This window comes from Bombus fervidus, chromosome 1 (assembly GCF_041682495.2).
Source record: "Bombus fervidus isolate BK054 chromosome 1, iyBomFerv1, whole genome shotgun sequence".
Classification (NCBI taxonomy): Eukaryota; Metazoa; Arthropoda; class Insecta; order Hymenoptera; family Apidae; genus Bombus; species Bombus fervidus.
In genome coordinates this window covers 26,009,509-26,021,766 of record NC_091517.1, presented here as the reverse complement: position 1 = coordinate 26,021,766, position 12,258 = coordinate 26,009,509, and the positions used below count along the sequence as shown (strand labels likewise).

Sequence of the window (12,258 nt, the reverse complement as noted above, 5' to 3'; positions counted from 1 at the left end):
GTACGATAATCGCAGGGATCGTGTTCACAGACATTTTTACTAACGTTAAGTTTCACTGGTGTGTATGTATATACGCGTTGAGTACTCGATTTTGTTCTTTTTCTTTTTTAATACGTAGTATTAATAACAGTTTTAGCATGTAAGCGTGACTGAAAAAGGATATAGTTCAAGTTTCTTCTTCGTCGTTACTTCGTTTTAATGTATTTTATATATTTATCTCTGTGATGTCGAATCACTACAGTAAATGTCTTCTTTCAGAAAATTTGTCGTAAATCGAGTCTTTGATAAATTTAAATTTAAAGAATTAAACATATCCGAACATCGTGTTCGACCACGTCGGAAATATTATGTAAAGAAAAGTCGAAAGAAACTTTTTCTCGTCGGTAATGAACCGAGATATTACAGCTCTAACAATGTGAATAAAAACCGAAAAATAGAAATTATACGGAGGCAATGATTTTATCGGCATCATCCATTGAAATTGTTGCAGCTTTATATAAACGGAGTGACGCAGCATCCCGGAATTCCTGTGAGTAATTTTCTCTAGAATTTAAGGCGAAACTCACCGTTTAACGAACTTCCTAGAAAGCTCGACGATTGAAATTATTCCGCGCGGAAATTTACAAACTACGTGTCTCGATTCCATCCTATCTCTATTACGAAGAAAAGGCGAAATTTTCGGTAAATCGAGCGAAAGGATTAAAAACGAAGTTATCGAGTCGTTAAAAAATCTGGTCAAAACCAATCTACGCTCGAATTTGAATAATGCTTAAATAGTTTCAGTCTTAATCTGAATTTTAAGGTTCTAATAGTACTACATTCCGTCATACGCGCCTGTCATTTGGTACAAAATACGCGTGTGTATATAGAACGCGTCTATAAGTCATCGAAAATACACAAAAATTAAGAAAGAACGAGAGAAAGCGAAGGAGGAGAGATAAGAAAGAGAAACGAGCGAACGAAATAACCGTAAAATATCCAAGACTATGAAAGGGTCCAGCGATCCGTGTCGAAGATTTAAATCAGACAGAACGGAACTCACACGAAGGCGTGAGCGTACGAAGTCGCGCAAGAAGTTTGGATAACGGTCGGTAGAAGCTGGAGGAGAGGTCGAACGGTTGCCTTGGTATTCGGCGAGTTCTTAATAAGTACGTTCACCTTCGGTGGCTGGGTGAACACCCAAAACACGATGGTTTAAAGCGGCGAACCGGCTGCATTCTGAGCACCGGAGAAAAAGAAGAAAGAAGAGTCGCTCCTCGACTCGGTTGTTCGCCGCTATCGAAACGGGTTCAAGCGTGCTCGGGGCAAGCGAAGGTCGCGAGGGAAGGGGCAACAGATGGAAAGGATACCTATAGCGTCAGAGTCAGAGACCGCTTCTGTTTCGACTGCCGGATAATCCGTGCGGATTCGATCGAATTCGCCGCTCTCAACGCGAAATAATTGCGCTGGGCTGATGGGTTCGGCCGGTGGGTACCACACCGGCTAGAAATCATCGAAAAGCACGACCATCCGCGAACGTTGAACGGTGACTGATTTCGCGCGTTTGCTGCGCCGATAGCGACGACGCTGATGTAAAGCGTTCATTTCGTGCACGTGACAATGGTATTGTGTCGTGTGCGATGCTGCACTGCAGATTAAAGAGGTTAAATCGTACGGAATTTCAGGCTACTCGCGCGTTAAACAGCGGTTGGTTGTAGTTTTTCTCCGAGTTTTCTAGTTCGTTTATGCATGGGAAAACGATGCATTCGAATCGTCCTATTTGCATCGGCAATTCGGACAAACCGAAGAGAAGTATAGTAAAGTTCGAACTTTTAATAAACCCTATGTTTCTTACGTAAAAAGCGATATATATATATATTATCTTCTTTGTCCAGCGTAATGTTTTTACGTATAAAGTAATTTGAAGGAAAACGAGTATGTTATTTCTTCTGACAAAAGAGTCGATAGGAAATCTCATTTTATTAGACCGCCCGAGAACACCTCTATCGTTATTTTCCTACCTTCGCTATACTACGAGTGCCAATGTTGTACGTCCAATGCACGAACCTGATAAATTGACTCGATAGAGATAAAAATGGGAAGCTTCGTAGGAAAGTATAATTACTTCGTAGTTTTTATAAATATATTTTTTACATTACTGATTAATCGTTGGAAATATATGTCACAACATATCTGTCCTTAGAGAGAAAAGCAGTGGCAAATTAGGCCATTTTCGCGCAGGTTGTTCTCGTTCCGAAGGTTTTCGCTCCTATTTCACGCGGCGCAAAGTCATATCCGTTTCAGAGCGTTGAACAGGCGATAACAAGGACAGATTACTCGACGATATCGTAATCGTTGGACGACCGGTCGGCTCGGGAGACCTTTTCGAATCGCGTTTACAATCTCTGCGCAACGGAGCTGACATTTCGCAGGCATCAGCAGAGATGACCGCGACCACAACGATGCCGTAAACGTGGCCGCTCGGCGCACCAGAAGCACAACGCTAATGCTAAGCGCGTTAAACGCGTTGTCGTTGTCGTTGCGCGTTGCACTTTGTCGCGAGTTCAATGACACGAACAATCGATAAACGTAATCACCAAGTATCTTTCTCCCGACCGAATCGTACTTTCTATTCCGACGAAGAACGACTACCGCGTATCGTCCAAGTTTAAAATACTCGCTTCCTTGATGCTTGATGGATTCTACCGCGCGATAAGCGTATCTTGCTAAATCAATTAAATCGACGTTGACACAAATTCGATCGTAGCACGTCGGATATCGATCATCGATGGCTAGAAACGTCTTGAGATATCGACGAGTGTCTGGGCTGAGACTTTTTAATCCATCAATCCGCAGGATTCACGTCCATTTTTAACGAATCCATTCTTCTAGCTGTCCATTCCCGGCAAAATGTTTCGGTTTCGCTTACTTCGGCGTATTAGGCGCATTTCGAGCGAGAATACTTCTCGATACGTTAGAGAATACTTTATTAGCATGCTGCGCGTCTGCGTCAACGTCAGCTTCTCCGTGTTTGCAACGAGAGATGAAACGGTTTAATCCTTGCATCGCCAACACTTCGATCGCTCCGTTCGTATGCGTTGTATCTTTTTGCCTATCTGAAATATCCATTAATTTCCCGACATTTTAAACGACATTGTCCACCTTGAATACCTTATATAGTTTTCTTCTGTATTACGCAGAATGTATTTTTCGTTGCTTTTTATTGTTTCTTCCGATCGAACAATCGACTTAATTACGACGGTCGATGTTGGTCGCGTTTTTGTTTCTTCTTCGACAGAACTCTTTTAAACGTGCTTCTTCCGTTAGGAGAAACTATGAAATTACCGTAGTATCCAGGCCACCCGTTACGAAATAAATCTTTCGATGACTATTTCGGATCGCATACGACTTTTGATCTTGTTTCACGGTTTCTCGGTTATTTTCTGAATTACCGTTCGCCGCGACGGATGTCCTTCGCCGAAGCGATTTTTGTTCTGTCAAGGAAGAAACGAAGAATGTCGTACATGAATCATAATCGGTAAATGACAAGTAGATACGAAGGATCGGAACGAGAACAAAAATGAACGAGGCGTGGTTGGAAACGTCCCCCCGGATGTATCGTCGTGCGACGAATTTATTCGGCTTACGAGCGTTCCGCTCTTGATCGTAATAACGAGCGGGACAACGAGTTTTAGGACAACTAAATGGTAAACTCGATGGTTCATATTGCTCGGTTTACGCGTTGATTAAGAGTGTATTTAACGAAAACTTTTTTCCATTTGTATCCTGATTTCAGAGGAAAGCTTGCTTTATTCGATACGATCATACGGTACTCGAATTTAGACCACGTTCAGACATCTTGAATAACATGAAAAAATTCTAATATAATATAAACCAGCGTTAACGACAAAGATCGATATATCAAACGCATAGATAGAAAAAATCAACGTGCTGCAAAAAACTAACAGAAGCAAAATATTACTATCCGAATGGAACAACAGCATCGGATGTGTCGATCCAGCCGAATGCCTCCCTTTACGCACAGCCAACGACGACAAAAACCAACAATCGTCGGCTAGTCTCACAATTCCTCTCTTCCAGACCAGGCACTACCCCATCGTCTAGTTATTCCAAGCACAATCGAATCCACGCACGACGCGCAATTATCAAGCGGACAGCCAACAGCAGCAGCGACGGCGAAACGACGACGGCGACGGCGATGGCAGTGACAACGGCAGCAGCAGACCGGTAAACAATCGAAATATCAGGACTTTTATTCGCTGTGAAAAGCTTGCCGCCCTTCCCAGCCATTGAAACCCAGTTGGAATGCCTAGTGTGAGGTAAACAAAAGAGAGGCTGCCGGAGGAGGCCTAGCACACAGACTCTCCGCCTGCGATTAGGTATTGGGAATTGGAGCGGTCCTTGAATCGACGCCGAGGACGGGACGGAATGCACGCGAGCACGTACACGGGCAGATCGGACCAGAGGCCGCACACGACACGACACTCGCCACTCAGTCAGTCAGCCGATGCCGTTCCGGACGGCACCACGCGCCATTCTCTCGCCTCGCTGCTCCAATCGACTCTCCATGTCGATCGAGATCTCCCGCGAGCTTCACCGCATTCGACGAAGTTCAGTTTCGCGTAATTCTTTCTTGATTCTTTCCCGTCTCCTTCTTCCGCAGGATTTTTCGTTTTGGAACAGTTTATAGGTAGTTTTGTGAGTTCCGAGAATCTTGCCTTTTGGCAATCTGTGAACGTTGACAGGTTTTCCAACAGGTATATATACGAACAGTTTTGTAATTTTCCTGATTCTTTTTTGAAAACAGTAAGAGATTGTCTTTCTCTTTAAAGTTTCATTTTCCTACGTGCTATGATTATCGAAAGGCTGCATCCAAGCAGACAAATAATTTCTGTGGTAAATTTGTTATCTAAACATCGATTTAAACGTACACCTTTGTAAAAATTTCATCTTTCCGCTTTGATACGATCAGAGCGACACTATGTCGGTTTAAAGCGACGTAATCATTGAAATTATTGAAATACGCGTATGATGGAAATGTTGGGCCCGAGGAATGTTACGTTTCGTTTAGAAATTCGGTAAAACAGAAAAATGGAAAGCGCTGAAAATCCAACCGAATCGGGATTATTTACAGAGTATCGATGAAACGTCTTCGGCAACGTTTACGAACTACTAACGATGTATTTAAACGACGAACCGTTAAACCGCCTGAATTCCCTTTTTTAACTAGCGATAACGCAAATTTTATTTCGATCACCATCGATGTTAATCGCGATTTGATTAAACTTTAGATGAAATATAAGAAAATGGAAATTAATTTCAACGGTCGGAGAGTAAAAGTCTCTTTTCTCATACATTGTCCATCTTTTAAGAATATTTTATTCGCCGCAGAGTTTTAATATATTCCGAACTTGGGTCTCTCAAGATACCAGCGCGGGTATTTCGCCAAAATTCGTTTCTTTCTTTTCTTCGAGTTACCTGGCATCGTCCGTTGTGATCATTAGCCAGCGACCTACAGTTTTGCTAGCACAGGTGAACGTTAGCGTTTAAACAACTGTCTGCTTGTTCCTTTTAAGTTCGACGAATGGAATTTTTATATATCTTTATATATTCCTACGGAATGAAACAACCAAAACGAACGATGTTCTTCTATCATCTAAAATGCTATAATTATTAAGTCCAAAGTTCTTGTATGAAAACTTTAACGTTGAACTGAAAGAAGTGCACGATATTCGTTGCTAACTTTAACAGAACTTTAAACTTTAAACGTCGGAGAAATTCCTAAGAATAAAGAAATTGAAAAGATAAAAAAAGTTTGAGTTTAAACATCTTCTAATGCGAAAAATTAACTAAAAAGAGAAACGTCTTTTCGACAAAAGATACAACACGATTGTTATATTTGAAAAGAAGAAACTAAACAACGCGAAGTTTCAAAGAGTTCGATAACAACTGGATAAAATGAGAAAATTGGAAGAAGATTAGACGCGTCAACGAGGAATTTCGTGCAAGAAACCCGTCGCCAAAAATCATTCGTGACCAGGAGATCGCAGCGTAATAAAACGAGGAAGAAAGTTAAAAAGTTCTTCCGCGAAATTATATTGAATCTCTGGGAGAGAGGTCAGCGAACTCCGGCACGCGTAACAACGTAACAAGCGTTGTAGGCGCACGCACGACTTTGATCGATGAGTCGATTAAGATTTACAACCCATTATACACGGAGATGCTTAATTTCGATTCGGCGCGCGCGTGCGCTTGCTCTTGTACAATATGAACGAGTAGAGCGCTATTAGAAAACGATTTTGTCATAAAGCGAATTATGCTGGCATCGATTCTCTGTTTTTCCCTTGTTGCTCCTTCTATATTTCGGTATTTTTTGTTAGCGGAGCGAATCTGGTTTCGTTTAGTAATCTTGACAGATTTCTCGATTTTAGCGTGTATTGGGATTTGTAACAATAGACTTCAGAGTTTCGATCTATTACGAAGTAAAATTTCCGGGCTAAAATTATTTACGGAATAACGGAACGGCTTGGGAACTAAGATTAGAAATCTGTTTTAAACTGCAATGCTCGCGCATTCGCTTTTAAAATATTCAAATAAAAGGAAATGTCCATTTTCATTACCTTCTTGATGTTTCAAATCGTATATCGATGAACATGCAGTTAAATTTTGTTTCTAGTCTTATTTCCGTTGAGTTTTATTTTAGCAAATTTATTGAAAATTCTATTATCTACGATACGGGAAATTTGTGAAAATATCCGATATCGACAAATTATTTACGTCGTTAAGCGATATAAACAGTGATACTGATATAATTCCACGGAACTTTTTGAATCATCGTGCGATATATTTTCTATTCATAGCCTAAGAACGAAGACGTCGAATTTAGTAAAAATCGATTATTTCGTGTCCAAGAAATGCGTTTACGCGTTTTACACGAATTGTATTCAAAGATATCGAAAGACCACGACGTGACGTAGGAGAGAATGTAAATTAGTAAGCTACGACTCTTAAGAACGTTCGAATATATTTTTAACGCCTGGCTGGTATCGGTTGCGCGCGTGATACACAAAGTTCAACGACAACGAGCAAACAACGCGTAAACGTCCAATGATTAACTATCCGGCAACAAACGAAACCAACTTAGAGTACGTAATCTCGATTAGAAGATCGATTTACAACCACAACGCATCCCGATGTGGAAACGGTCAACAGCAGATTCGCGTTAGGCCACCACGATGCAGCAGCAAAACGGATAAACAGGTTCTCTATCGTAGAAACGTCGGATAGACGACGTTCTGTTTGAAAAGATCGTAAGACGGATGCAAGTCGGAGCAGGAGCTTTCACGCGGTATCGTTAAACGGTCTAATTTATTGAACCAATATCTTAGCCCAATATTTGAGCAGCGTTTTCTCGCTTTTGGACGTTACGATTCATGGAACATGCACACGCACAGCGTACAGGATCGTTCCATGTATCGTTATTCCGGTCGATTGGTTCCAAGTATTTCGAACACGTTCGCTGAAAGTCAGCTTTCGCGCCAAACCTCGCCAAGAATGCGACGAATACGGTTTCGAGACCATGAGAAAAGTCGGGTTGTCGATAACAAGGATTAGGTGCACCCGACATTCGCGCGATATCGCACTGGCGTATCGTGTAGATTATCCGCGAAACGCGTAAACAATGAAGTTTACAACCAACGAGCTTCCTATCCGAACGCGAGGAAGTGGCGCTTTTTTTTTTTTTTTTTTTTTTTTTTTTACGGTACCGCAATGATCGCTAGCGAGATCGTAAAAGTTACGAGCTCTGTACTTTCGGTGGATTTTATTGGGAGGCACCTTCGATTAATTTTACGGTCGATGCTGGATGCTGGCTGCCGAGAGGTCGATTACCACTAGCCTGATTCTTTCTTTTGGCTTATATTCGTATAAATCGTTAAGAATCGAAATTGAAAGTCGATTATATTGGTTAACCGAGATCGATATGTCATATTTTCTAGGTGAATTTCTCCACTTTATAATCTTGTTACAATAATACGTAATACAAACTATTGCACCGATTGCGAGACTGTTCGTGGAAAACGCAAGTTTGCAAAGAGATTGGGACCATCTTAACGGAAACGAGAAGTTAATTGAGAAGAAACGTGGTAAACCACCCGTTTCTTAGTTTTGATCTTTACGCGTATGTCAATAACGCGATGTTGGTATGTTGCCGACAGGCTGGCGATTAGCGGTGACATGACCTATATTGCACCTAAATTGATCTACATCCTTTGTAATTACTAGCGAAACTCTACTATATAGCTTTTCTACAGTCGCGTTACGGTGTCCTTGTCGGTTCATATTTAACGATTCATGCAGTCACTGAGAATAGTATATATTAGATTAATAAGAATTATTTGATGAAAGTTTTTATAGATATAAACGGCCGACGTTTGACCCGTATCTTACAAATATCGTATTTACAGGAAAGTTTGGTGAAGAATTAGCCTTGTTGCGATTACGAAATTGTATAAGGAGCGCGCAGTTGGCGAAGGAAAGGCCACGCAGATCGATGGTACAAATACTTTTGGAAAGGAAACGGAAAACTTGAACATTCGGACGATTTATTCGCCTTCGCGAGTTTCCTTACTTCCTGCAGCGATACTTCGCTGGTTACGCAAATATTTTACAAGCGGAAAATTATCGAGATACTCCGGCGAACGAAATTTCTTTCGAGAATATATCGTTGTTCTTCTTTCGAAAGTTGTTCGAGATATCTTCGGCCCGGCCAAAATTTACCTACCGTTTCTTCCTCGAATCTTCTATCCCCTTGTCGTTGGGAGATTAGTGGCTCGCCACCGGTTTTACTACAAAATCGAGTTACAACGGCGAAACTTAATCGAGAGATTTTCCTTTTAGCTAGCTGCACGCTGTAATCTTTCGAGCGCTGTTGCTCGCGTCGTTGTTCCGAATAGAAATCGACCGAAAATTATTATCAAGCGGATTCGCAATATGCGATGTAATATCTTCTAACGTCTAAAGAAACGTCACGTTCCTTTACCAACATTTCAAACAAAAAATTACTAGAATTTTCGTAGTAATTGGTAGTATTTTCACATGTACGAGTTAGATGCTGTATTAATACGATTACGTACTTGTCCAAGGTCTCGATGATCAATCATGTAAAACTGGAAACGAACGACGGTCGATTTTCGCGATCGATCGACATCTACGATAGAACGAGCGGTGTGGATCGTGAGAAGTGAAACAAAGGAAAGGACGAATTTCCGAGGTTTGTCCGATCGAAGTTCGTTAAGACTGTTTGGCGGTAGATGGACCGTGTTTTCCCGTGCAAACAGACTCATGTGCTTTCCCGACAAGAAAGAACGAGGAGGACGGAACGAAGAACATCGCGAAGAAATCGCGTGACGAACTCATGACACGCGCGTGGCCACGTATCGCGTACTCGGCGTACCGTGCACTGGAATCCGTGACGACGCGATCGAACGCGACCTTCTTCGTCTTGAATGCGTGCCGGAGTGTCGCCAACCAAGCGTGGACTCGAAGGAAAATGGGTGGAAAAGTCGGTCTGATTTGCGGTAGCTGCTGGTCCGGAAAGTACAGTATGTATACTACGATTTTACACATATCTAACGATACGCGATGTGTATATGTACGTGGTTTATCGTTTTTATCGAAAAATTGTTATCTTATTGGTGCGCAACTTCTCGAAGGATACGAGGATGAAGCGTCGGAAAATTAATTCTCGCGAATCGTGACACACTTCCTTCCTTCTTATCCCGTTTCTCCGTTATTCTCGTTCACGCTCGATACGGGTGAAAACAAATTAGCTTGAAAGAACTCGTACAACAAGATAGGTATACGTATGGTGACGCATCGCGGCAAGGGATTACGACCCAGTCGTAAATTCGATTACATGTTTCGAACCACAGAATAATAACATGGAAAACAGATTAACGGATAACAGTTCGAACCTCCTTCACACGTGCAGGAAGCATCGGAATTCCAAATTCATTTGCATTAGTCTTATCGCAAGATAGGTTTTCGAAGACCAGGTTCACAGTTCTTCGATACTCGAAACTTGTTCCCGTTTCACAGATGAATTTTTAATTCACTCGCTTCGTATCTCTTCTAGGGGTATTATTCAAAGATCACAATACTGCTTGGCATATGAAAATACGTAGGTGTAAAAATTCAAGAGAAAGTACCTCTTGGAACGAACACTGAATGTTAATTCCAGCTTCGTATCGTAAATGCTTCCTCGACGATCTTCTATTAGAACGTATCTACTAAAATCATCTTTTCCATATAAATTACTTCAGCCCACGTTACAGTGACGCGGTGGAAAATTTTCCGATCAAACTTCAATGCCCGTAAAAGACTAATTTTCCCCGGAGTTGAAAACGATCTTCTCTTGGAGAAAATTCCCCGTTATGCGAAAAGGAAGCGCATCTCACGCAAGATGCAAAAAAGAAAGGCCGATTCACAACCCGAAGCAACGGGTTAATGGATCGCGAAAAAACAGAACGACTCGCATGGTCGTCGCAGCTGGACTATTTTCGATTGATCAGACCGGGAAGGATCGGTGGTGCGTGGGCATGCCGCCAAAATGACTGTTGCTCGGAGTCGGTCTCGCTGGGACGAGCAACGATCCAAGTCAGACTGGCGATCCATACGTTCCGGAATCACCCGAGGCCATGGCGCGATCCTCGTTTATCGGATTTCCAGCACAGTCCCGTGAATGATGCACAACCGTTTCTCTGTCTCTTTATTTTGAGTACCGTTATTTTCGTCGTAGCACTTTCGATGATTTTCTTCGTCGTCGACGTTCTGTGCCGTGAACGCCGAGTCGGACAGAAACGTACGGACGAATATTTTTTGTATCGTTCGACAACGATTGAACGTTACACGAAATTATTGAAAAAATAAATCGCACGCAAATATACGTAGGTCGAGCATAACGGACTAGCACGTACGTTCTAATGACCGTTAGCCATGAAACTTTCATAATCTTCTACATTTTTTTATCAACAGCTGACCGTGGCGCGATTTTTTACTGCCTCGTTGGTCGCTGATAAATTTGGTAGGTTCTTTTCGTAATTTAGTCGTAATTAAGTTAACTGCTCGATGCGTAAATTATTATAAACTAGCTTTAAAACTTCAAAATTGATTATTATCGATAATCTCGTTATATCGAATCAAATAGCTCGTAAAGCGTAATTATATTTGATCGCTGCTTGCTTATCGATTGCTGCTTGTCAAACGATTAAAATCTGACATCTGCGTATCATCGTTCTTGCAAATGTTCCATATTATTTCAGTTAAATGGAATTATTTTTCTATTTTCGATAGAACTTCTTTTCTGCAAGAGAAAACCAACTTGAAATTCAGATTCGAAGCAACGAGACAAAAAAATCTTTGCAACAGTTTTGCGTAGTATCAAGTTCGCGGTTAAATTAATTTTCATAGAAAACAAAGGCGCGCGTTCTTGTACGATTAATCGAAGAAACGAGCTGTTTTCCGCGTCGGTAATTATGTCAGGTAGAAAACAACCGTTCGTATTTGTCGAAAGGAGTAATTTTCACGAGCGACGAATTCGTACCAAAAGCTCGAAGAAAACCAGGCGTCGCGACGGTTAAAACACTGGAGAACACGAATTCGGCTTATGAACCGTTAAGAAACGTGATTTTACATGCTCGTAAGCTGCATGATGTAGAACCATGCTGCCCTGCGAGTACCGTTATTCGGCTCGTGGTACTCGCTCGCTTGCCCACCACCGTTCATTACATAATCCTTACGGATCGTAACGTCGTTTCTGATTTTTCGACACCGTAGCCTGGATCCTGAATCGCGTCCTGGATTCTAACGCAATTCGCACCACTGTTCTTTAAAAGCGCGATACTCTAGTAGTATCTTCGAATTGTCAGACGTCGAATCGTAATTGGTTTTATCGATCGTGACAAATATTCTCGATAGTTCTCGTCGATCGTCGTGACGATCGTTTAGCGTAGAAAGCTGAAAACGTAGAAAGTTTGTAGTTGCGATTGTTTCCAACGAATTTCGAATTCCACGAATGACTATCTTTTCGGTAAACAAAGTATCGTATAGAGAATAAGCGTAAAGCGAGGAACAACTGGTTAACACTTTCCCAATGTCGAGAACGGAACTTTCTCGCAGTAATTTATGATCTCACGGCGACTAATAGACCTGATGTCCTAGAGATCATCGTATATCGAAAGCCAGGTCTTCGGACATCTC

At 41.7% G+C, this 12,258-nt stretch overlaps 1 protein-coding gene across 9 annotated transcripts in view; it reads left to right on the top strand.

Moving 5' to 3' along the window:
- Positions 1-12,258, top strand: part of LOC139991296 (uncharacterized) — a 182,566-nt gene that overhangs the window by 133,848 nt on the left and 36,460 nt on the right. For 8 of the 9 annotated variants that reach the window (XM_072011301.1, XM_072011254.1, XM_072011262.1 and 5 more), the window contains one exon: positions 491-529. The exons of the other annotated variant lie outside the window; for it this stretch is intronic. In XM_072011301.1, coding sequence (XP_071867402.1) covers positions 491-529 — 39 coding nt within the window. The remainder of the gene's footprint in view (positions 1-490; positions 530-12,258) is intronic. 9 annotated transcript variants of the gene reach the window in all.